The following is a 26,349-nucleotide window of genomic DNA, read 5'->3' as shown; positions in this document are numbered from 1 at the left end:
TAGTCTTGGCTCAGACAGCCCCCCTCCATGTTATTCTAGGTAATTACCCCACCCCCCATCCTGCACCCAGTGTGTAATTCAATTAGGTCTCAGAGCTTTTGCCAGAGGCCAAAGAGACAGACAGACACCCAGACAGACAGGCAGGTTGTACTGCCAGAGTCTCTGAGTGGGTAGGATAGGTCTCCAGCCCAGTGTCAGGTACAGGTTGGGCCAGACAGTGTATGGGTTAAGGCACCTGCAGACTAGGTTCTGTTTGCTCCTAGCAGAACTTGGCTAGGCCAAAGCCAACGTCTGTGGTCACGTACTCCATTAATAACCTTTTACTGCAGTGGGCTGAATCAGGGTCACGCAGTGTTTCTTGGTGGTCTTAAACAAATCTACTTTGAAGCAAAAGTATACACCTCACACACATGGTTGTGGGTTTAAAAATAAGAAGACACTTGTACCATGTCAGATAAATAATTTTGAGTTTGCATCCCAATATTAGACTTTATATACATCACATAAGACTGAAATATACTACATGACCAAAATTATGTGGACACCTGCTCGTCGAACATTCCAAAATCATGGGCATTAATATGGAGTTGGTCCCCCCTTTTGCTGCTATAACAGCCTCCACTCATCTGGGAAGGCTTTCCACTAGATGTTGGAACATTGCTGCGGGGACTTCCATTCAGCCACAAGAGCATTAGTGATGTCGGGCGCTGATGTTGGGCGATTAGGCCTGGCTTGCAGTCGGCATTCCAATTCAAATCAAATCTAATCAAATTTATTTATATAGCCCTTCTTACATCGGCTGATATCTCAAAGTGCTGTACAGAAACCCAGCCTAAAACCCCAAACAGCAAGCAATGCAGGTGTAGAAGCACAGTGGCTAGGAACAACTCCCTAGAAAGGCCAAAACCTAGGAAGAAACCTAGAGAGGAACCAGGCTATGAGGGGTGGCCAGTCCTCTTCTGGCTGTGCCGGGTGGAGATTATAACAGAACATGGCCAAGATGTTCAAATGTTCATAAATGACCAGCATGGTCAAATAATAATAATCACAGTAGTTGTCGAGGGTGCAACAAGTCAGCACCTCAAGAGTAAATGTCTGTTGGCTTTTCATAGCCGATCATTGAGAGTATCTCTACCGCTCCTGCTGTCTCTAGAGAGTTGAAAACAGCAGGTCTGGGACAGGTAGCACGTCCGGTGAACAGGTCAGGGTTCTATAGCCGCAGGCAGAGCAGTTGAAACTGGAGCAGCAGCACGGCCAGGTGGACTGGGGACAGCAAGGAGTCATCATGCCAGGTAGTCCTGAGGCATGGTCCTAGGGCTCAGGTCCTCCGAGAGAGAGAGAAAGAGAGAGAGTGAGAATTAGAGAGAACATACTTAAATTCACACAGGACACCGGATAAGACAGGAGAAATACTCCAGATATAACAGACTGACCCTAGCCCCCCGACACTAAACTACTGCAGCATAAATACTGGAGGCTGAGACAGGAGGGGTCAGGAGACACTGTGGCCCCATCCGATGATACCCCCGGACAGGGCCAAACAGGCAGGATATAACCCCACCCACTTTGCAAAAGCACAGCCCCCACACCACTAGAGGGATATCTTCAACCACCAACTTACCATCCTGAGACAAGGCCGAGTATAGCCCACAAAGATCTCCGCCACGGCACAACCCAAGGGGGGCGCCAACCCAGACAGGAAGACCACGTCAGTGACTCAACCCACTCAAGTGACGCACCCCTCCTAGGGACGGCATGGAAGAACACCAGTAAGCCAGTGACTCAGTAAGCCAGTGACTCAATTCATCCCTAAGATGAGGTCAGGGCTCTGTGAGGGCCTGTCAAGTTCTTCCACAATGACCGATCTCGACAAACCATTTCTGTATGGACCTCGCTTTGTCATGCTGAAACAGGAAAGGGCCTTCCCCAAACTGTTGAAAGCACAGAATCGTCAAGAATGTCATTGTATGTTGTAGCATTAAATTGCCCCTTCACTGGAACTGAGGGGTCTAGCCCGAACCATGAAAACAGCCCCAGACCATTATTCCTCCTCCACCAAACTTTACAGTTGGCACTATGCTTTACAGTTGGCACAACTTTGGGCAGGTAGCGTTCTCCTGGCATCCGCCAAACCCAGATTTGTCCATTGGAATGCCAGGTGGTGAAGCGTGATTCATCACTCCAGAGAACGCGTTTCCACTGCTCAAGAGTCCAATGGCAGCGAGCTTTACACCACTCCAGCCGAGCAACCAAGGACAGCCGATATTTACGCGCTACGCACTTCAGCAGTCTGCAGTCCCGTTCTGTGAGCTTGTGTGGCCTACTACTTCGCGGTTGAGCTGTTGTTGCTCCTAGACGTTTCCACACAATTTTTGTGTTTTTACAGAGGTCTCAGTCGTGCAATTATTATTCTTTTTTTACCCCTTTTTCTCCCCAATTGGTAGTTACAGTCTTGTCTCATCTCTGCAACTCCTGTACGGACTCGGGAGAGGCGAAGGTCGAGAGCCGTGCGTCCTCTGAAACACAACCCAACCAAGCCACACTGCTTCTTGACACAATGCCCACTTAACCTGGAAGCCAGCCGCACCAATGTGTCGGAGGAAACACCTGGCAACCGTGTCAGCGTGCACTGCACCCGGCCCGCCACAGGAGTCACGAGTGTGCGATGGGACAAGGGTATCCCTGCCGGCCAAACCCTCCCCTAACCCAGACGACGCTGGGCCAATTATGCGCCGCCCAATGGGTCTCCCGGTCTCAGCCTGCTGCGACAGAGCCTGGACTCGAGCCAGAATCTCTAGTGGCACAGCTCGCACTGCGATGCCGTGCCTTAGACCACTGCACCACTCGGGAGGCCCAAGTCATGCAATTTTACACCTAGCTAAGACATTTGGTGCAATATTTCACAAGTGAACAAAATTTGCATGAAAACTAGTTGTCTCGCGTTGAATGACAACAAACACTTCATAGAACAATCCGGTCCATAGTTCTCATCTCTACCGTTGACCTATCACAGATGAAGGGAGGTAGACTTCAGCTACTGAACTTCGACTTGCCTCAAGAGAAAAAGAACAGCGGGGAAAAAATCAACTGCCAAACACAAGAACGAATAAAAACTTCTCTAAATCTCCTCATAATATATGCAGGAAGTGTTTGGATTAGATAGCATGCGACAGGATTTAGGGTTAGACTGTGTCTGTGTGTATAGGGGTGTTACTTTGCACGCTCAGGTTGAGGAAGCAGACAGGAGAGGTCACTGGAACAGACCCCCCTCTACGACCACACACACACACACACACACACACACACACACGCTCAGGTCACTGGGTTTAGTGAGAGTTGGGGTGAAGCGGTGTGTTTGAAGACCAGTTGAGCTGTTCTTTACAGAGTGTGTTTACTGAGACCTCAGAGCAGTGTGTGTGTGTGTGTGTGTGCGCGTGTGTGTGCATGTATTACAGAGAGTGGAGTTTTATATAAAGTAACCTCTGTTTAACTAGAGTACTGTGGTACACACACTGCTCTGGCTGCACCAGCCAACATACTGCACTGTCCAAAGACAGAGACTCCGTCTTGAAGAATCTATCTCACTCACTCGTTTCCCCTCGCTCTGTCTAGGGTTCAATACCGGTGACCGGTATCCCGGTACTTCCCAACCAAGCTCCTTCCTGTATTCTCATAAAGATAATGAAGGGTCCCGTGGACCAATAATATAAAAATGTTATGCCGCTAATTTTTGATCCACTAAACTATTTTCCCTTACCTTCTCTCCCCTCTCTCCCCATCATTCTCTCCCCTCCCTCTCTCTCTCCCTGAACGTTCCCACACTCACATCAAAGGCAGTGACTATAGAGTGTGTGTGAAAGCACCATGCTCTGGAATGTGTGTGTGTGTGCTTTTGCCACAGCCATCCTAGAGCTGGCAGGATAATAGATTTATGGGACATCTGAAGGCTTTTGCTGTTACAGGTATGTGTAATGTAGTTTGGGTAATGTAGTTTAAAGTATTTCCTAGCAGAGCACCTGTTGCAGTGTGGTTATAGTTTAATGTATTTCCTGAGCGGCTGTTGTGGCCCCTTCCACTGGCCCCATTGATGTGGTCTCTTTTCCAGTTGTGTGTGTGTGTGTGTGTGTGTGTGTGTGTGTGTGTGTGTGTGTGTGTGTGTGTGTGTGTGCCATCTGCTCAAAGCCAAGAAAGTCTTTGATTCTCTTTCACCGACACGTGAGACTAATCTCTCTTTCTCTCTCTTTCTATATCCTTATCTATCGCTCTATCTTTCTCTAAGCCAGTTGTATGTAACATGTAGTATGTTGTGCTGTAATTACCCTGCGTGCAAAACTGGTTGCAGTCAATGAATCAGGTTGTATTCTGTATTTAGCAAGCAGAAAAATACATCTTCATCTGATTTAAATGACCCGATAAGTTAAAGATGACATCATAGCCATGATGTTGTCTTTACCTGGTTTAGTTGTAATCTGGTTCTATGTCAACTTCTCATCCAGGAAACACATTTACACCCAGGGAGCTTGGGTAGGCTTAGTGTTGGGTGGGCTTAGTGTTGGGTGGGCTTAGTGTTGGGTAGGCTTAGTGTTGGGTGGGCTTAGTGTTGGGTGGGCTTAGTGTTGGGTGGGCTTAGTGTTGGGTAGGCTTAGTGTTGGGTGGGATTAGTGTTGGGTGGGCTTAGTGTTGGGTAGGCTTAGTGTTGGGTAGGCTTAGTGTTGGGTAGGCTTAGTGTTGGGTGGGCTTAGTGTTGGGTGGGCTTAGTGCTGGGTGGGCTTAGTGTTGGGTGGGATTAGTGTTGGGTGGGCTTAGTGTTGGGTGGGCTTAGTGTTGGGTGGGTTTAGTGTTGGGTAGGCTTAGTGTTGGGTAGGCTTAGTGTTGGGTGGCTTAGTGTTGGGTGGGCTTAGTGTTGGGTGGGCTTAGTGTTGGCTTAGTGTTGGGTGGGCTTAGTGTTGGGTGGGCTTAGTGTTGGGTAGGCTTAGTGTTGGGTAGGCTTAGTGTTGGGTGGGTTTAGTGTTGGGTAGGCTTAGTGTTGGGTAGGCTTAGTGTTGGGTGGGATTAGGGTGGGATTAGGGTGGGATTAGTGTTGGGTGGGCTTAGTGTTGGGTAGGCTTAGTGTTGGGTAGGCTTAGTGGTGGGTAGGCTTATTGTTGGGTAGGCTTAGTGTTGGGTGGGCTTAGTGTTGGGTGGGATTAGTGTGGGCTTAGTGTTGGGTGGGATTAGTGTTGGGTGGGTTTAGTGTTGGGTAGGCTTAGTGTTGGGTAGGCTTAGTGTTGGGTGGGCTTAGTGTTGGGTGGGCTTAGTGGTGGGTAGGCTTATTGTTGGGTAGGCTTAGTGTGGGCTTAGTGTTGGGTGGACTTAGTGTGGGCTTAGTGTTTGGTGGGCTTAGTGTTTGGTGGGCTTACTGTTGGGTAGGCTTAGTGTTGGTAGGCTTAGTGTGGGCTTAGTGTTGGGTGGGCTTAGTGTTGGGTGGGCTTAGTGTTGGGTGGGCTTAGTGTGGGCTTAGTGTTGGGTGGGCTTAGTGTTGGGTGGGCTTAGTGTTGGGTGGGCTTAGTGTTGGGTGGGCTTAGTGTTGGGTGGACTTAGTGTTGGGTGGGCTTAGTGTTGGGTGGGCTTAGTGTGCAAGTGTGTGTATATGTGCTTGCTTGCTTGTGTGTGTGTGTGTGTGTGTGTGTGTGTGTGTGTGTGTGTGTGTGTGTGTGTGTGTGTGTGTGTGTGTGTGTGTGTGTGCGTATAGTGCGTTGGGTTCCACTAGGTTTGGGAAAGCTGTCACCATGAAAATGAAAAACCTCTCCAGATGGTGTGTAATGGTATTTGGGCCCACAGGGCATGGGCTGTCTGAGTGAGTGTGGTTCTGTTTGCATGTTTGGAGACAACTAAATCATGAGAAAACAAAAAGATAATTACTTGACACATTGGAAAGAATTAACAAAAAACAGAGCAAACTAGAATGCTATTTGGCCCTAAACAGAGAGTACACAGTGGCAGAATACCTGACCACTGTGACTGACCCAAACTTAAGGAAAGCTTTGACTATGTACAGACTCAGTGAGCATAGCCTTGCTATTGAGAAGGCAGACCAGGCTCTCAAGAGAAGACAGGCTATATGCACACTGCCCACAAAAATGAGGTGGAAATTGAGCTGCACTTTGTAACCTCCTGCCAAATGTATGTCCATATTAGAGACACATATTTTCCTCAGATTACACAGACCTACAAAGAATTTGAAAACAAAGCCAGAGAGAGATAGAGACCACATTCTGGGTGAACCTACTTCCTCTCTCTCTGACCACTGCGTCCCCCGTCCTGTACAGTTGGTTTGGTCTGCCAGGTCACTGAAGCCTGAAACTCTTCGGACTCTACCACTTCAGGCAAAACAGGGGGGACGACAAACCTTTGCTCTGTGTGTGTGTGTGTGTGTGTGTGTGTGTGTGTGTGTGTGTGTGTTTGCTACAGAGGGAGTGCTTTTCCAGATTTGGAATTCTTGGCTTCCTGGAAGCTCAGGGATCAACTGGAGCAGTCTTCCCTCCATCCCTCTCTTCTTGCTCTCGCTTTTCTTTCTCTCTTCCTCCATCCCTCTATCTGTCTCTGAAACCGTCATCCCTCTTTCCTTCTCTTCTCTCTGTCTCTTGCTGTCCCGCCCTCTCATCCTATCTGGTGTACTTTTCCCTTCAACATCAGCTACTTATGCCTCTTTGTCTTCTCTTTCGTTCCTTCTTTCTGGCTTGTAGGGGAAAGCCCTTTTCCTTCCGCTCAGCTGTGATAGGCTTAGAGATGAAAGAGACAACTGTGATAGGCTTAGAGATGAAAGAGACAACTGTGATAGGCTTAGAGATGAAAGAGACAACTGTGATAGGCTCAGAGATGAAAGAGACAACTGTGATAGGCTCAGGGATGAAAGAGACAACTGTGATAGGCTCAGAGATGAAAGAGGCAACTGTGATAGGCTCAGAGATGAAAGAGACAACTGTGATAGGCTCAGAGATGAAAGAGGCAACTGTGATAGGCTCAGAGATGAAAGAGACAGATGTGATAGGCTTAGAGATGAAAGAGACAGGAAGTTAGAGTCTGGGGCAGGGCTTAGCCTTGGGGAGCGAGGGGTGAGAGGAGAGACTGGAAAGAAAAGGAGAGGAAGAGAGGGACCAAGAAATTTGATAGAGATATATAATAGAGAGATATATATATATAGATAGATAGAACATGGGTCAATGCAATGTAATGTCTTGCATTCTCTCTCCTTCTTCCTCTCCTTCTTCCTCTCTCCTTCCCTTTTCCACGTCCCTACTTTTTGTCTGATAAGCCAAAAGCCCCAGGACAACACACACGCACACACACACATGCACACACGCGCACACACACACACACACACACACACACACAGGAATGTTGAGTAGGGAAAGTCCCTGCTAATTTAGAATTTCCAGTATTCTTTCCACTGACATTCTAAAGAACCCTCTTCCTTCTTCTCTCCCTCTTTCTCTCCCTCCTTCCCTCAATCTTTCTCTCTCCTTCCCTTGGTCTCTCTCTCTTTCTACCTCTCTCTTGCTCTGTCTCTCTATATGTCTCCCTCTCTCTCTCTCTCCGTCCCTCTCTCTCCCTCTCTCTGTCTGTCTGTCTCTCTGTGATGGACACAAACACCCTGCTGTTCAGACCGTGACTCACACAGCAGGAATTCCACAGATGAAAATGTGGAGAGAGTGAGAGGAGGGAGAGCGGGAGGGAGGAAGAGTCTGCTAACATCTATGGAAGAGAGAGAGAAAGTTCCTAATGACCCTTATTGAACACCAACTCTTTTCTTCACTGATGGATATCAGGTGAGACAGGGCTTAAGTTTGGGGAGAGGGAGAGAAAGAAAAGTAGAGGGATGGAGGGAGGGAGGGAGGGAGGGACAGAGAGAGATAAAGAGAGGAGGAGAAAGTGAGACAGAAAGAAAGAGAGACAGAGGGAGGATGGGAGGAGAGCAGGAAATGGTTATGAGACTCCCAGTCTGTTTACACTCCAACAGCTGTTGCACCTCTTCACTCTCTCGCTATGTGTGTGTGTATTCATACATTGGGAACAGTGAGTCATCAGGATCTGGGTTATTAGATCGAGACGGCTTCCCTTCCCATCCTCCCTGCCTCCCTCCCTACCCCTCTTCCTCCCTGCCTGCCTGCCTCCCTCCCTACCCCTCTTCCTCCCTGCCTGCCTGCCTCCCTCCCTACCCCTCTTCCTCCCTGCCTCCCTCTCTTCCTCCCTGCCTGGTGATGGGAGGACGGCTCATAATAATGGCTGGAATGGAGCGAATGGAATGGCATCAAACACATGGATGCATGGACATATATTTGATACCATTCCACTCCAGCCATTACCACAAGCCCATCCTCCCCAATTAAGGTGCCACCAACCTCCTGTGGTGTGAGTGTTATGGTATTGGTAATTTAGCCTTGCTCCAGACATGACGTTAGCTTGGTTGGATCACAACCAGCAGCAGAACTAGGCCACCCCAGCAAACACAGCCCTGGGAGAGGAGAGGGCAGTCAGGAAGTCTGGCTAAGCTAGCGCTAGGCTATTTCTATGCATGTTTTGCTAATGCTAGGCTAAGGGGGGTCTAATGCTACATTAACAAGAGGAGAGGAGATGACTGAAGAGATTACTCTATATCATAACAGTAACATAGCCTGGTACAGATGTTTGTGAGCAGTATTGCTCCTCTAACTGCGCTGGTGGAATCGAGTCTCTCTCTCTCTCTCTCTGTCTCTCTGTCTCTCTGTCTCTCTCTCTCTCTCTTCTGTAATTATTCAGCTGACTTGCTCTGGAATGTCAATCATAAGTTATGATGCTGTGTTTGTAGTGGAAGTACTTTGTATGTACCTCCTGCTTCACTGCCCTCATTCATCATGGCTACCAGACTTGTGACTGTGTGTGGCATCAGATTTGCCTCGACCACACCAGACTGTCTGGTCTCTGCTATTTCAGATGTGCTGTCTCCCACAGTTCCTGCATCGTCCCTCTCTCTCTCTCTCACTCTCTCTGTCTCTGTTCTCTCTTTTTATCATTCTGTCTATCTCTCATCTTGACTCCCATCCGGCACATTGTTCCAGTAATTTACTTCGATGTTGGGAACTGTTAAAGTGTGTGCTGGACTTAATGTTGTGTGTGTGTGGGGCTTCAGGCAGAGGAAACTGTAGTGGGAATGTATTTTTTCAGAGCTCTGGAGAGATACCATTACCTTGGTAACACACACACACACACACACACACACACACACACACACACACACACACACACACACACACACACACACACACACACACACACACACACACACACACACACACACACACACACACACACACACACACACGCATACTAGATATCCCATCAGAGCTTCTAGAAGCAGCTGCCGGATCTGGACGGTTTGTGTGTGTGTGTGTGTGTGTGTGTGTGTGTGTGTGTGTGTGTGTGTGTGTGTGTGTGTGTGTGTGTGTGTGTGTGTGTGTGTTTTGTGTGTTTGTGTGTATGTTGGGCGGTATACTGTATATACCGTGATTTTTTTATATGATTTTCCAATGCCGTCAAGACCGTTAAAAAAAAAAATTATTATATATATATATATATACACATATTTGACTATATACATATTTGAATATTATAACTTTTTAAATACCTGCAGTCAACTTGTGCACTAGATAATAGATCAAGCAAACCACAATGTGCAAAACGGGAGCTTGTCAGGTGAGTCACTCCTGCAGCACAACTTAATAAGTGACGTGATAAAGTTACACTTTCATGAAATTAATATTTGCCAGATATAAATCGTTTGACTATTACATTAACTCTCCAGAGCTCTGAGAACAGAATGGCTAACGTTAGCTTGCAAGATCAATTGTCTTGGCAACAGCAGCAGAGACAATCCGCTCCTGAATTAAGATTCCTGCTGTCTAATGTTTGTTTTGTGCGTGCTGAAAACAGCGTTTTTAAGATACTTGCTTGACTTCATGGGCTGGGTTTTCTGTCTTTAGTACATTTTTGCATGCGTTTGTTAGCGTTTACCTAGCATTCGCTATGGGAGTTCCTTTGTACTTAGCATTTTGCGAGCATTTTGGTAACTGACGTTTTTGGGGCTTTTTTTATGTTTGAAAAAGAAATATCGCCCCTTGTGTGCACTGCCGGTAATGTCATATATCCTGGGATGGCACAGGTACGGTATGAAGGTATGGAAATCTGAGTACTGCCCAACCCTAGTGTGAATGTGTGTGTTTAGGATTTCCATCTGTGCCTAGTTGGTGCCTAGTTGGCTGTATGTAGGTCATCTTACAAACAGACTCCTTTCATAGCACACACAAACACATACATACACACAAACACATACACACATATACACACACACTCTTTCCCAGGAGGGTCTGCGGTTCCTCTCAATATGGTAACCACATGTGAGAGAGGGGAGGGGACAGCGAAAGGGAGTAAGATGGGAGAAACACATAGAGGGGGGGAGAGAGAGAGAGGGAGGGAGAGTGGGAGACAGGGAGGGGGAGAGAGTGAAAGTGTTTTCCACATCTGTTCCTAAACGATTTATTCTCCACTGAGTTATTGTGTTTGAAGGATTACAACTGATGGCAGGCACAACACCCACAGACATAGGGGCTACGCTACGTATGCAAATATGAAAAAAATCGGAGATATTTGGCGTTTAAGCAGGATGCAGGACTTTTTACTCACCAAAGTAACAACACAGTGTGGTCAAAGACTTAGTAATGTGGTTGTAGTTAGGGGTGTAACTGTTCACCAAACCCATGGTTCTGTACGTATTGCGGTTTTGGGGTCACGGTTAGGTTTCGGTACAGTGGGAAAATGAAATGCCATTCACAAGGTTCAGCTTTCACTATGTTCCTGGCATTATTCATTTTCTTATTTTTTAAACTTATTTGACCAGGTAAGTTGACTGAGAACACTTTCTCATTTACAGCAACGACCTGGGGAATAGTTACAGGGGAGAGGAGGGGGATGAATGAACCAATTGGAAGCTGGGGATGATTAGGTGACTGTGATGGTATGAGGGCCAGATTGGGAATTTAGCCAGGACACCGGGGTTACCACTAGTGATGCACCGATATTACATTTTTGGCCGATACCGATATCCAATATTTTCCTTGCCCAAAAAAACGATACCAATAACCGATATTTACATTTTAACGGCCTTTTAACCTCTTGGGGCTAGGTGGGACGCTAGCGTGCCACCCGTGGTGCACTCCATCAACAGCAGGTGCATTTCAAGAGCGGCAAATTTGAATCCAAATAAATGTCAAAATTCAAATTTTTCAAAAATACAACTATGTTACACCATTTGAAAGATAAACATCTCCTTAATCTAACCACGTTTTACGATTTCAAAAAGGTTTTACGGCGAAAGCATAAATTTAGAGTATGTTAGGACAGTACATTTACAAGAGTTGTGTGTAATGTTTTGTCAAGTCAAAGACAGGGTCACCAAAACCATAAAACCAGCTAAAATGATACACTAACCTTTTACAATCTCCATCAGATGACACTCCTAGGACATTATGTTAGACAATGCATGCATTTTTAGTTCTATCAAGTTGATATTTATATCCAAAAACAGCGTTTTACTATGGCATTGATGTTGAGGAAATCGTTTCCCTCCAATAACCGGCAGTCAAGTCAGCGTCACAAATTAAATAATTAAAATTAGAAAACATTGGTAAAATATTATATTGTCATTTAAAGAATTATAGATTTACATCTTTTGAACGCAATCAACTTGCCAGATTTAAAAATAACCTTACTGGGAAATCACACTTTGCAATAATCTGAGCACTGTGCCCAGAAAAATACGTGTTGCGATACAGACTAGACGTCATGTTGGGGAGATCTAAAATCGAAAATACTATGTAAATAATCCATTACCTTTGATTCTCTTCATCAGATGTCACTTCCAGGTATCACAGGTCCATAACGAATGTAGTTTTGTTCAAAAAAGCTCATCATTTATGTCCAAAAATCTCCGTCTCGTTAGCACATGATGTAAGCCAGCCGGACTTCTCGTCATGAACGAGGGGAAAAAATATATTTCCGTTCGTTCAAACATGTCAAACGTTGTATAGCATAAATCATTAGGGCCTTTTTAACCAGAACATGAATAATATTCAAGGTGGACGAATGCATAGTCTTTTATAACGTATTGGAACGAGGGTACCCAACATGAAGTAGCGCGCCAGGTGTCTAATGGGACATCACCGTTCCATGGCTCTTGTTCGGTCAGATCTCCCTCCAGAAGACTCAAAACACTTTGTAAAGGCTGGTGACATCTAGTGGAAGCAATAGGAAGTGCCAAAATATTCCTAAACCCCTGTGTTTTTCAATGGGATAGGTTTAAAGTCAATACAACACATCAGGTATCCACTTCCTGTCAGAAAATGTCTCAGGGTTTTGCCTGCCAAATGAGTTCTGTTATACTCACAGACACCATTCAAACAGTTTTGGAAACTTTAGAGTGTTTTCTATCCATATATAATAAGTATATGCATATTCTAGTTACTGGGTAGGATTAGTAACCAGATTAAATCGGGTACATTTTTTTTATCCAGACGTGCAAATGCTGCCCCCTAGACCCAACAGGTTAAGCATTCTATTACAGTTAAATAGTTAACACACACACATGAACGCAGCGGTCTAAGGCACTGCATCTCAGTGCAAAAGGCGTCACTACATTCCCTGGTTCGAATCCAGGCTATATCACATCTGGCCGTGATTGGGAGTCAAATAGGGCGGCGCACAATTGGCCCAGCGTCGTCCGGGTTAGGCCGGGGTAGGCCGTCAATGTAAATAAGAATTTGTTCTTAACTGACGTGCCTAGTTAAATAAAGGTTACACACACACCACACCACACCACACTGACCAAAAAGTAATTTTGTTCCCATTTACGTATGTCCCCAAAACATAATCAAAACCTATTTCTTTCACTTGCTTGCTGTGCTGTTTCATTGTTGATTTGTTCGGTCGTTTAATTCTCAACCAGGATTTCATCATACATGTCAAGCAGTGAGGTTTCAGCTCTGTCTGTCTGTGACCTCTCTTCCTCGGTGCGCACTGTCACTGTATCCGTTTCCATCTTGTCCAGCTGTGTCTGTAACATTTCACGTAAACCCGGTTTCTTGTCTGCATCGAAGTAGCGGTTCTTGTACCTAGCATCGAGCATGGTGGCGACATAGTAGAGGCTCAGAGAGAATGCCACCGAATCGCTTGTTCACAGCCTCGAGTACTTTTGTAAGTTTTAACCCCACGGTCTGTGTTGGCAGTTTTGTTGAGCAGGCGTTTCAATGCCATGACAGAGAGTATCACATCTGCTGCAGACGCAGTTGATGAGCTTATTTCTCCAGTCAGTTGTTCGAATGGAGCTAGGAGTGTGTTCATGTTTCCAAGTTTTAAAGGGTAGGGCAACATCTGAAAAATAGTGCCTACTTGGTAGTGTGTACCGGGGCTCGAGGTGCGGCTGAGTTAGCTGTCATCCACGCCAGAGAATGGTTGATTGTCAATGGTAATGAATTCTATTATCTTGGCGTTAATGGATTTTACCTTTGAGTTGTCTCGCTGAAATGTTCTTACTCTTTCAAATGACTGCTGGACTTGAACTTGTTTAGTTGTTGAAGTGTGCAGTTAGTATTTTTCAGCTTTTGTTCTGAGTAGCGCTGTATTTTTCGTGGTGTCATTACGCCATCTACCTATGTTATAAAAGTATGCACGTCAGCTTTGACATCGGTTTTGCACATCGGTGTTAAACTAGACATCGGGCCGATGCCGATGTTGCCATTTTTAGCTAATACCGTCCGATTCCGATATGTTCACCGATATATCGTGCATCCCTAGTTACCACCCCTACTCTTACAATAAGTACCATGGGCTCTTTAGTGACCACGGAGTCAGGACACACTTTTAACGTCCCATCCGAAAGACGGCACCCTACACAGGGCAATGTCCCCAATAACTGCCCTGGGGCATTGGGAGCCCTGGGGCGTTGGGATATATATTTCTTTTAGAGTGCCTTCTACTGGCCCTCCAACATCATTGTCTGTTGTCACAGGATTGTTATGTTGGGCCTCAAGTTTCCACTCTCCTGCTACATTTGTAACCATGTGGGAGGTGGGAATATACCAATTGTGAAGTGGTAAATACCAATTGGGTGCATTCATCTCATTTGAACTCGCTGAGAAACGCTGTTCGGCTAATGGCCAACAAGCTGCGTAAACCACCAACTGAAAGTACAGATATCATGCTTGTGAACAAACAATAGCGTTGAAAAACCACATGAATAGATTGCTTTTTATAAATAATGTTTTGTTGTTGCATTCAACTGCGGAAAAGTCTGTTAAAGATGCGATTTCCTTAGTAGGTGACGTCAGAGGTCACCATGTGTGAGAAGTAGGTGCTCAGAATGATAGAGAAGTTTCCCACTAGTAATTACCAGTTTGAGGTGCGATCAAGTGGATTTTTCCCAGTCGCGTGTGGTAAATTACCACTTCCATCTTGGTTACGAATGCACCATGACACTTCCTCCATCAGTGCCAGATGCACACTTGTGACTGTCATAAAGGGGGCGTGTCTGTAGCATGGTTCATGAAATGATGGAATAGTTTGACAATCCTGTTTGTACACTTTTAAATGACATCCATCTCAACCGTTTATCTTTGCCAGTGATGAAGACATGGATGTGTCATGGTATGGTGGGGTATGCAACATAGGTCAACTTTGAGCACCTTTATCTATTAAATGTTTTGACATTCAGGTCCAAAAAGTCACTTTCGGAACACTTCTCAGTGGCCGAATATGTATGGAAGGTTTGGTTCAAATTTAAAGGGCTGCTGTCAAAACGTGATTGACTTGTAGTAGATTAACCCTGACACAAAACCACTCCCATCCTTTAAGATCCCAACTACTGTAGTTACCAATAAATTATGGGATGTTTGTTTGTTTGTTTGCATGATTTGAAAGGCAATTCAGGTTTGGTTGAAGTGGCCTAACTCTTAACAGGACAAAGCAATCAATCACCAAGTTTAGGAATAGCTTAACGCTGCATCACAACAACATTAAATGTAAATAATGGAACACAGTCAATTACAGTGTGTGTGTGTGTGTGTGTGTGTGTGTGTGTGTGTGTGTGTGTGTGTGTGTGTGTGTGTGTGTGTGTGTGTGTGTGTGTGTGTGTGTGTGTGTGTGTGTGTGTGTGTGTGTGTGTGTGTGTGTGCGCACCTCTGGGGCCCTGCAGCAGCTGTTCTAGACAGCTGTACTATGAGAACCATCTGATGAAATGTTGCATCATCTCCTGTTGTTCTGTATGAGAACCTGTGTGTGTGTGAGAGAGAACCTGAGTGTGCGAGAGAGAGTGTGTGTGTGTGAGAGAGAGCGTGTGTGTGTGAGAGAGAGCGTGTGTGTGTGAGAGAGAGCGTGTGTGTGTGAGAGAGAGCGTGTGTGTGTGAGAGAGAGCGTGTGTGTGTGAGAGAGAGCATGTGAGAGAGAACCTGAGTGTGTGAGAGAGAGCGTGTGTGTGTGAGAGAGAGCGTGTGTGTGTGAGAGAGAGCGTGTGTGTGTGAGAGAGAGCGTGTGTGTGTGAGAGAGAGCGTGTGTGTGTGAGAGAGAGCGTGTGTGTGTGAGAGAGCGTGTGTGTGTGAGAGAGAGCGTGTGTGTGTGAGAGAGAGCGTGTGTGTGTGAGAGAGAGCGTGTGTGTGTGAGAGAGAGCGTGTGTGAGTGAGAGAGAGCGTGTGTGAGAGAGAGCGTGTGTGTGTGAGAGAGAGCGTGTGTGTGTGAGAGAGAACCTGAGTGTGTGAGAGAGAGCGTGTGTGTGTGAGAGAGAACCTGAGTGTGTGAGAGAGAGCGTGTGAGAGAGAGCGTGTGTGTGTGAGAGAGAGTGTGTGTGTGAGAGAGAGCGTGTGTGTGTGAGAGAGAACCTGAGTGTGTGAGAGAGAGCGTGTGTGAGTGTGTCTCCTATAGTTTGGAGTGAATTCCATGTGGTAGTGGGGAAAGGATGATGCTTCATTATTTTGAAGATGAGATTCTGCTTAATTAGTCCATGGACACGGAGAGAACTGATCTCCTGTAGTTTATGTGTGTGTGTGGGGGGGGGGGGACCGATAATGAAACGGTTGCGATGTGGTTGCTAGGGTAAACACTTGGATGTGGAGGTGACAGATTGTATTCTACATCACATCTTCCTGTCTGGGTGGTGATGCCATATATTTGAGACAGGAAATGACCTCATCTCTGACATCTGACGGAAGGGAGGAGAGAAGAGGGGAGGAGAGAAAGGGAGCGAGCAGTTAAAGCTAGTACATATCTGACACCAGCTGTTTGTAATATATTGAGAATTAACACTACCAACTCAATTGTTACTTTGAATTGGTCATTTTTGCTTTTGGTTTTAACCATTTAAAAGGATAATGTACTCAACAGAGGTAAAGGTAACTGCCAAAAAGAATGGAAACACTTGAGTAAATGAGGGATACAAACTACACTGAACAAAAATATAAAGGCAACATGTTTTATGAGCTGAAAAAAAAGATCACAGAAATGTTCCATCCGCACAAAAAGCGTATTTCTCTCAAATGTTGTGCACAAATGTGTTTACATCCCTGTTAGTGAGCATTTTTCCTTTGCCAAGATAATCCATCCACCTGACAGGTGTGGCATATCAAGAAGCTGATTAAACAGCATGATCACCTTGTGCTGGGGGACAATAATAGGCCACTCTAAAATGTGCAGTCTTGTCACACAACACAATGCCACAGATATCTGAAGTTGAGGGAGCCTGCAATTGGCATGCTGACTTCAGGAATGTCCACCAGAGCTGTTTTCAGAGAATTGAATGTTCATTTCTCGACCATAAGCCTCCTCCAACGTTGTTTTAGAGAATTTGGCAGTACGTCCAAGCAGCCTCACAACCACAGACCACATGTATGGCATTGTGTTGGCGAGCGGTTTGCTGAGGTCAACGTTGTGACCCATGGTGACGGTGGGGTTATGGTATGTGCAGGCATAAGTTACGGACAAAGAAAACAATTGCATTTTACTGATGGCTATTTGAATGCACAGAGATACCGTGACGAGATCCTGAGGCTTTGTCATGCCATTCATCCGTGGCCATCACCTCATGTTTCAGCATGATAATGCACGGCCTTATGTCGCAAGGATCTGTACACAATTCCTGGAAGCTGAATATGTTTGTTCTCCATGGCCTGTATATTAACCAGACATGTCATTCATTGAGCATGTTTGGGATTCTCTGGATCAACGTGTATGACAGCGTGTTCCAGTTCCCGCCTTTTCCTGTAGTCCACGATCAGCTCATTTGTCTTGCTCACATTGAGGGAGAGGTTGTTGTCCTGGCACCACACTGCCAGGTCTCTGACCTAGGTAGGTATTACAGACTGAGTCAGGGAGAGGTTGAACATGTCAGTGAAGACACTTGCCAGTTGACTGAGGTGTTATACTCCTCAATTCCATTGGATGAATCCCGGAACATATTCCAGTCTGTGCTAGCAAAACAATCCTGTAGCATAGCATCCGCGTCATCTGACCACTTCCGTATTGAGTGAGTCACTGGCACTTCCTGCTTTAGTTTTTTATTTTAAGCAGGAATCAGGAGGATAGAATTATGGTCAGATTTGCCAAATGGAGGGCGAGGGAGAGCTTTGTATGCATCTCTGTGTGTGGAGTAAAGGTGGTCTAGAGTTTTTTTCCCTCTGGTTGCACATGTGACATGCTGGTAAAAATGTTGTAAAACTGATTTAAGATTGCTTGCATTAAAGTCCTCAGCCACTAGGAGAGCCACTTCTGGATGAGCATTTTCTTGTTTGCTTATGGCCTTATAGAGTTGGTTGAGTGTGGTCTTAGTGCCAGCATCGGTCTGTGGTGGTTAATAGACGGCTACGAATAATATAGATGAGAACTCTCTTGGTAGATAGTGTGGTCAACAGCTTATCATAAGGTACTCTACCTCAGGCGAGCAATACCTTGAGACTTCTTTAATATTAGACATCGCACACCAGCTGTTATTGACATAAAGACACACACCTCCACCCCTCGTCTTACCAGATGTAACTTCTCTGTTCTGCCGGTGCCTGGAAAATCCCTCCAACTCTATATTTTCCGTGTCGTCGCTCAGCCATGACTCGGTGAAACATAAGATATTACAGTTCTTAATGTCCTGTTGGTAGGATAATCGTAATCGTAGGTCATCAATTTTATTTTCCAATGATTTGCATGTTAGCAAGTAGGACAGAAGGCAGTGGGAGTTTACTCGCTCGCCTATGGATTCTCAAAAGGCAGCCTGATCTGCGTCCTCTCTTCCTCCGTCTTTTCTTCACGCAAATGACGGGGATCTGGGCCTGTTCCCAGGAGAGCAGTATATCGTTCTCGTCTGACTCGTTAAAGGAAAAAGCTTCTTCCAGATCGTGGTGAGTAATCACTGTTCTGATGTCCATGTTATTTTCGGCCATAAGAGACGGTAGCAGTAACATTATGTACAAAATAAGTTACAAACAACACAATAAAACTAACAAAATAGCACAATTGGTTAGGAGCATGTAAAACATCAGCCATCCTCTTCGGTGCCATCTTTACAATGAACTGTAACCCAGTAAAAACGTTGAAATTGTTGCATGTTACGTTTATATTTTTGATCAGAATATATTGAAAGCATGTGCTTCCACACAGGTGTGGTTCCTGAGTTAATTAAGCAATTAACATCCCATCATGCTTAGGGTAAAAAATGCTGGGTAGGCCATTATTTTGGCTACCATGTCTATGACCCACAGGAGGACAATACCCCCCTCCACAGGGCATGAGTGGTAACTGACTGGTTTGATGAGCATGAAAATGATGTAAACCAAATGCCATGGTCGTCTCAGTGGCCAGATCTCAACCCAACTGAACACTTATGGGAGATTCTGGAGCGGTGCCTGAGACAGCGTTTTCCACCACCATCAACAAAACACCAAATGATGGAATTTATTGTGGAAGAATGGTGTCGCATCCCTCCAATAGAGTTCTAGACACTTGTAGAATCTATGCCAAGGTGGGTTGAAGCTGTTAAAGTGTCTAAACAGCTTATGTTGGTGTTTCCTTTATTTTGGCGGTTACCTGTATGCGCTTGCTTCTACCTTTAGCTTGGCTGTTGTAGATTTGGAAGATCACATGTGGGTTGTTTAATTCATTACAGACCAAAAATAAATAGGAACTTGTTCCCAGAGTTACTGGGAACTATTATTGTACACTAAAAGAGCCATGTTCTACCCTCTATGTGAGTGTGTGTGGTTGTTTGCATGTGTGTGTGCTTGTGTGTGCTTGTGTCTAGGGGCCACGGATGGGAACACTCTGTGCTGTGTGTGTTTAAGTGGTGGAAAGCTGCTGTTTGCTGAGCGAAGAGCACAGAGGCTGCAGAGACTGTCTAAACACGTCTGTTTGCCAAGTGGGTGTGCATTTGTGTGTGTGTGCGTGTATTTGTGTGTGTGTGTGCAAATGTGTATGAATGCGTTTGTGTGCGTGTGTGTGTTAGTGTGTTTGTGTTTTCATATGTTATGCTCAATGAACAGCTTCATATCCCCCAGAAAAGAAGAGAGGGAGGAGGGGAGATGGGAGGTCAGAGAGGGGGCAAAAAGGGGTCTCTCACTGTGTACTTCGAACCTACTGTGTGTGTGTGTGTGTGTGTGTGTGTGTGTGTGTGTGTGTGTGTGTGTGTGTGTGTGTGTGTGTGTGTGTGTGTGTGTGTGTGTGTGTGTGTGTGTGTGTGTGTGTGTGTGTGTGTGTGTTTAGGATGATTTACACTGAATCCAGACTTGCCTACAGCACACTCTACAGGATACCAATGACTTTACCAGAGATAGGGGGGGGGGAGGGGGGAGATGGGGAGAGAGAGATCACAGTGGAAAAGTAAAAACAAAAATACGTGGATTTTCCTCCATAAGAGCTTTACCTGCTGTTGTTTGTGTGTCTGTGACTGAATCCAGGTCTCCTGCATGACACAAGACCGTGTTAGCATGTTGAACTAAAGCCTAGGCGTTTCCTTGTCATTAGCGTGTGTGTGTGTGTTACAGTGACTGACAGTGTGTATCTTTCGTGCAGGTCCTGCTGAGGTCCCAATGATGTCTCCCAATGGATCAATCCCCCCCATCCACGTCCCCCCAGGATACATCTCCCAGGTAAGCTGTGTTTGTGTGTGGTAAACTTGCTCTCAACTGAAGCCGCCCAGAGCTGAGAGGAATGTGTTGATTATTGCAGGGTACGTTGTTGGGGGGGGGGGTGATAGCAGCGAGGCCATTGACTGTGTGTGTTGGGGGGAGGCCACTGAGCCAACTGAGAGCGGGAAAAAGTGTCACCCTTACAGTACATAAACACGCACATAGAGAGAGAGAGGGATGGAAGGAGAGAGAGGGATGGAAGGAGAGAGAGAGAGAGATGGAAGGAGGTAGAGGGATGGAAGGAGAGAGAGGGATGGAAGGAGAGAGAGGGATGGAAGGAGAGAGAGAGATGGAAGGAGAGAGAGGGATGGAAGGAGAGAGAGATGGAAGGAGAGAGAGGGATGGAAGGAGAGAGGGATGGAAGGAGAGAGAGGGATGGATGGAAGGAGAGAGAGATGGATGGAAGGAGAGAGAGAGAGAGATGGAGAGAGAGAGAGAGATGGAAGGAGAGAGAGAGAGATGGAGAGAGAGAGATGGAAGGAGAGAGAGATGGAAGGAGAGAGAGGGATGGAAGGAGAGAGGGATGGAAGGAGAGAGGGATGGAAGGAGAGAGAGGGATGGAAGGAGAGAGAGGGATGGAAGGAGAGAGAGAGATGGAAGGAGAGAGAGAGAGAGAGATGGAAGGAGAGAGAGGGATGGAAGGAGAGAGAGAGATGGAAGGAGAGAGAGGGATGGAAGGAGAGAGAGAGATGGAAGGAGAGAGAGAGATGGAAGGAGAGAGAGAGAGATGGAAGGAGAGAGAGAGAGATGGAAGGAGAGAGAGAGAGATGGAAGGAGAGAGAGAGAGATGGAAGGAGAGAGAGAGAGATGGAAGGAGAGAGAGAGATGGAAGGAGAGAGAGAGATGGAAGGAGAGAGAGGGATGGAAGGAGAGAGAGGGATGGAAGGAGAGAGAGAGATGGAAGGAGAGAGAGAGAGAGATGGAAGGAGAGAGAGAGAGAGATGGAAGGAGAGAGAGAGAGAGATGGAAGGAGAGAGATAGAGAGAGAGAGAGATGGAAGGAGAGAGAGGGATGGAAGGAGAGAGAGATGGAAGGAGAGAGAGATGGAAGGAGAGAGAGATGGAAGGAGAGAGATGGAAGGATGGAGAGAGAGAGAGGGATGGAAGGAGAGAGAGAGAGAGAGGGATGGAAGGAGAGAGAGAGAGATGGAAGGAGAGAGAGAGAGATGGAAGGAGAGAGAGAGAGATGGAAGGAGAGAGAGGGATGGAAGGAGAGAGAGGGATGGAAGGAGAGAGAGGGATGGAAGGAGAGAGAGAGAGGGATGGAAGGAGAGAGAGAGGGATGGAAGGAGAGAGAGAGGGATGGAAGGAGAGAGAGAGGGATGGAAGGAGAGAGAGGGAGATGGAAGGAGAGAGAGGGATGGAAGGAGAGAGAGAGAGGGATGGAAGGAGAGAGAGAGAGGGATGGAAGGAGAGAGAGAGGGATGGAAGGAGAGAGAGAGGGATGGAAGGAGAGAGAGAGGGATGGAAGGAGAGAGAGGGGGATGGAAGGAGAGAGAGGGATGGAAGGAGAGAGAGGGATGGAAGGAGAGAGAGGGATGGAAGGAGAGAGAGGGATGGAAGGAGAGAGAGAGAGGGATGGAAGGAGAGAGAGAGAGGGATGGAAGGAGAGAGAGAGAGGGATGGAAGGAGAGAGAGAGAGGGATGGAAGGAGAGAGGGATGGAAGGAGAGAGAGGGATGGAAGGAGAGAGAGAGGGATGGAAGGAGAGAGAGGGATGAAGGAGAGAGAGGGATGGAAGGAGAGAGAGAGGGATGGAAGGAGAGAGAGGGATGGAAGGAGAGAGAGGGGGATGGAAGGAGAGAGAGGGATGGAAGGAGAGAGAGGGATGGAAGGAGAGAGAGAGAGATGGAAGGAGAGAGAGGGATGGAAGGAGAGAGAGGGATGGAAGGAGAGAGAGGGATGGAAGGAGAGAGAGGGATGGAAGGAGAGAGAGGGATGCAAGGAGAGAGAGGGATGGAAGGAGAGAGAGGGATGGAAGGAGAGAGAGAGATGGAAGGAGAGAGAGATGGAAGGAGAGAGAGGGGGATCCTCTGCCAACTGGTTTCTGGTGGGACTTGGCCTTGTTGTCACATAAACATGGCTGTTTTTCACATATGGTAAGTTTGTTTTGTATAGAGGATGTGGAGTTCGGAGGGGGGAGGGGGGAGTCAGGGAGAGTGGTCTGTTATCTTTTCTCCTCTCTCCCTGCTTGTGTGTGTGTGTGTGTGTGTGTGTGTGTGTGTGTGTGTGTGTGTGTGTGTGTGTGTGGCTGCTGCAGCACTTGGAAGCGACTCTCACGGGGGAGTGTGTGTTTGCTTACTGATTGGAATGTGTGTGAATGGAATGGAATGTGTATGAGAGAGAGTGTCTGAATTGGTGGAATTTGTGTGTGTGTGTGTGTGTGTACAGCAAAAGTCTTAAACTGGAGTTTGATCAAACCCATAGCAACACTCCTCTTATTCTGTCAACTGTACTTACCTGTGAGGGGAATCGACTACCTGGTTGTGATGGTGGATTTTACACAACCTGCCATGTTATTTGACCATGGGGAGAGCTACTGTGTGAATACTCCAATGTGGGTTGGATTTAATTGGGTCCAGTGTTTGTGGAGCGTTATTGGATGTGTTCTATTGTGGACTTCTCCAGTAATGCTAAGAATTCCTCTCCTCTCTCCTCCCTCCTCCTCTCCCCCCTCCCGCTCTCCTCTCTCCTCCCTCCTCCTCTCCCCCCTCCCCCTCTCCTCTCTCCTCTCTCCTCCCTCCTCCTCTCCCCTCCTCCTCTCCTCTCTCCTCTCCTCCCCCCAGGTGTTAGAAGACAACACAGGAGTGCGTCGGGTGGTCGTCACCCCCCAGTCTCCTGAGTGTTATCCTCCCTCGTACTCCCCCGCTCTCTCCCCCACGCACCACCTCCCTCCGTACCTCACCCATCCCCACTTTATCCCCAACTCTCACTCCTTCTATCCCCCTGTGAGTCCTGGAGACCTGCCTCCTCACCAGTACTACCAACACCACCTCCCGCCCATATATGGAGAAGGTAAGATACCCACACCCCAGCCTAACATTTACATTTACGTCATTTAGCAGACGCTCTTATCCAGAGCGACTTACAAATTGGTGCATTCACCTTATGATATCCAGTGGAACAACCACTTTACAATAGTACATCTATATCTTTTTTTTGGGGGGGGGGGTGGGGGGGGGGGTTAGAAGGATTACTTAATCCTATCCCAGGTATTCCTTAAAGAGGTGGGGTTTCAGGTGTCTCCGGAAGGTGGTGATTGACTCCGCTGTCCTGGCGTCGTGAGGGGCATATTTATTATTATTTATTTATGTCACCTTTATTTAACCAGGTAGACCAGTTGAGAACAAGTTCTCATTTACAACTGCGACCTGGCCAAGATAAAGCAACGCAGTGCGACACAAACAACAACACAGAGTTACACATAGAATAAACAAACGTACAGTCAATAACACAATAGAAAAGTCTATATACAGTGTGTGCAAATTAAGTAAGATTAGGGAGGTAAGGCAATAAAAAAAAATAGGCCGTAGTGGTGAAATAATTACAATTTAGCAAATAAACACTGGAGTGATAGATGTGCAGAAGATGAATGTGCAAGTAGAGATACTGGGGTGCAAAGGATCAAAAAATATTTATACATAAAATAAATAACAATATGGGGATGAGGTAGTTGGATGGGCTATTTGCAGATGGGCTATGTACAGGTGCAATGATCTGTAAGATGCTCTGAAAGCTGATGCTTAAAGTTAGTGAGGGAGATATGAGTCTCCAGCTTCAGTGATTTTTGTAGTTCGTTCCAGTCATTGGCAGCAGAGAACTGGAAGGAAAGGCGGCCAAAAGAGGAATTGGCTTTGGGGGTGACCAGTGAAATATACCTGCTGGAGCGCGTGCTACGGGTGGGTGCTGCTATGGTGACCAGTGAGCTGAGATAAGGCGGGGCTTTACCTAGCAAAGACTTATAGATGACCTGGAGCCAGTGGGTTTGACGACGAATATGAAGCGAGGGCCAGCCAACGAGAGCATACAGGTCGCAGTGGTGGGTAGTATATGGGGCTTTGGTGACAAAACGGATGGCACTGTGATAGGCTGCATCCAATTTACTGAGTAGAGTGTTGCAGGCTATTTTGTAAATGACATCGCAAAAGTCAAGGATCGGTAGGATAGTCAGTTTTACGAGGGTATGTTTGGCAGCATGAGTGAAGGATGCATTGTTGCGAAATAGGAAGCCGATTCTAGATTTCATTTTGGATTGGAGATGTTTGATGTGAGTCTGGAAGGAGAGTTTACAGTCTAATCAGACACCTAGGTATTTATAGTTGTCCACATATTCTAGGTCAGAACCGTCCAGAATAGTGATGCTAGTCGGGCGGGTGGGTGCGGGCACCGATCGGTTGAAGAGCATGCATTTAGTGTTACTTGTATTTAAGAGCAGTTGGAGGCCACGGAAGGAGAGTTGTATGGCATTGAAGCTCATCTGGAGTTTAGTTAACACAGTGTCCAAAGAAGAGCCAGAAGTATACAGAATGGTGTCGTCTGTTTAGAGGTGGATCAGAGAAATAAAGCAATAAAAACTAGCCAATACAGCAGTAGACAAGGCATATTGACATTAGAGAGAGGCATAAAGCAATCACAGGTGTTGATCAGGAGAGCTATGACAATGGTAAATGGTGAAGAAAGGGCAGGGCGGGTCAGTTAGATACATACAGGACCTGAGTTCGAGGCTGGGGCCGACAGGTAAACAAAATGAGCTACCATGTTATTGAAACAGTCCAGGGGGCATCAGCTGTGTAGCCGAGTGATCATAGGGTCAAAAGAGTAGCAATAGGTGAGACAGGGTGCTGTACGGTTATCACTACTACGCTAGGCGAGCAGGGGACACAGCATTCAGAAAAGCTAGCGGGCCGGGGCTAGTAGATGGTTCTGAGGCGACATCATAACAGAATAGACTGTTGAAACCACATCGGGCGATCACGTCGGCAGTCCAGTCGTGATGGATCGGCGGGACTCCGCTGTGTCGACAATAAATGGTCCAGGCCAATTGGCAAAGGATGTAATTGTAGCCCTAGAATTAGTTGGTATATGGGCCTAGCTCGAGGCTAGCTGGTGCTTGCTCCGGGACAGAGGTGTTAGCTAACAGTAGCCACTCGTTTGCAGCTAGCTAGCTAGCAGATAGCTAGGAGTAATGACACAGTGTAATGATCCAGAGCGGCAGGAATCCGGTGATGTGGTAGAGAGAAGCAGTCCGATATGCTCTGGGTTGATATCGCGCTGTGCAGACTGGCAGGTATTGTCCAAGCTAAGGCGGCTGATTCCGGGGTAAAGAGGTGAAGACCGCTAGCCATGGCTAACAAAGACTAGTATCTAGTTAGCTGGCTAGCTCCTGATGGAAGTTCCAGTTATTAGTAATAAAAATAGCAGATCTGTACCACATTGGGTGAGGCGGGTTGCAGGAAAGTATATTTACTTCGTAGATAGAAGTGAGATTAAGCTATATACGTCTATGGGCATATGAGATAATGTAGCCTATACCAGAGATATATACTGTGGTAGAAAAACTACTTAATTGTCATACTTGAGTAAAAGTAAAGATGCCTTAATAGAAAATGACTCAAGGAAAAGTGAAAGTCACCCAGTAAAATACTACTAAAAGTATTTGGTTTTAAATATACTTAAGTATCAAAAGTAAATGTAGTTGCTAAAATATACTTAAGTATCAAGAGTAAAAGTATAAATAATTTCAAATTCATTATATTAAGCAAACCAGCCGGCATTATTTTCTTGTTTTTTTAGTTTATGAATAGCCAGGGGCACACTCCAACACTAATTTACAAACAAGCATTTGTGTTTAGTGAGTTTGCAGATCAGATGCAGTAGGAATGACCAGAGGTTTTCTCTTTAAGTGCGTGAATTGAATAATGTTCCAGTCCTGCTAAGCATTCAAAATGTAACGAGTACTTTTGGGTGTCAGGGAAAATGTATGGAGTAGAAAGTACATTATTTTCTTTAGGAATGTGGTGGAGTAAAAGTAAAAGTTGTCAAAAATATAAATAGTAAATTAATGTACAGATAACCCAAAAACGACTTAAGTGGTACTTTAAAGTATTTTTACTTAAGTACTTTACA

The 26,349-nt window shown here is 46.1% G+C and overlaps 1 protein-coding gene across 2 annotated transcripts in view; it reads left to right on the top strand.

The window, feature by feature from the left end:
• Positions 1–26,349, top strand: part of LOC106591582 (fibronectin type III domain-containing protein 3B) — a 224,477-nt gene that overhangs the window by 96,220 nt on the left and 101,908 nt on the right. For both annotated transcript variants that reach the window (XM_045698964.1, XM_045698965.1), the window contains exons 4-5: positions 20,110–20,186; positions 23,010–23,238. In XM_045698964.1, the coding sequence (XP_045554920.1) occupies positions 20,110–20,186; positions 23,010–23,238 (306 nt within the window). The remainder of the gene's footprint in view (positions 1–20,109; positions 20,187–23,009; positions 23,239–26,349) is intronic.

Source organism: Salmo salar, chromosome ssa17 (genome assembly GCF_905237065.1).
Source record: "Salmo salar chromosome ssa17, Ssal_v3.1, whole genome shotgun sequence".
Lineage (NCBI taxonomy): Eukaryota > Metazoa > Chordata > Actinopteri > Salmoniformes > Salmonidae > Salmo > Salmo salar.
Note: the sequence above shows the minus strand (reverse complement) of the source record. Positions and strands in the feature narration are given on the sequence as shown.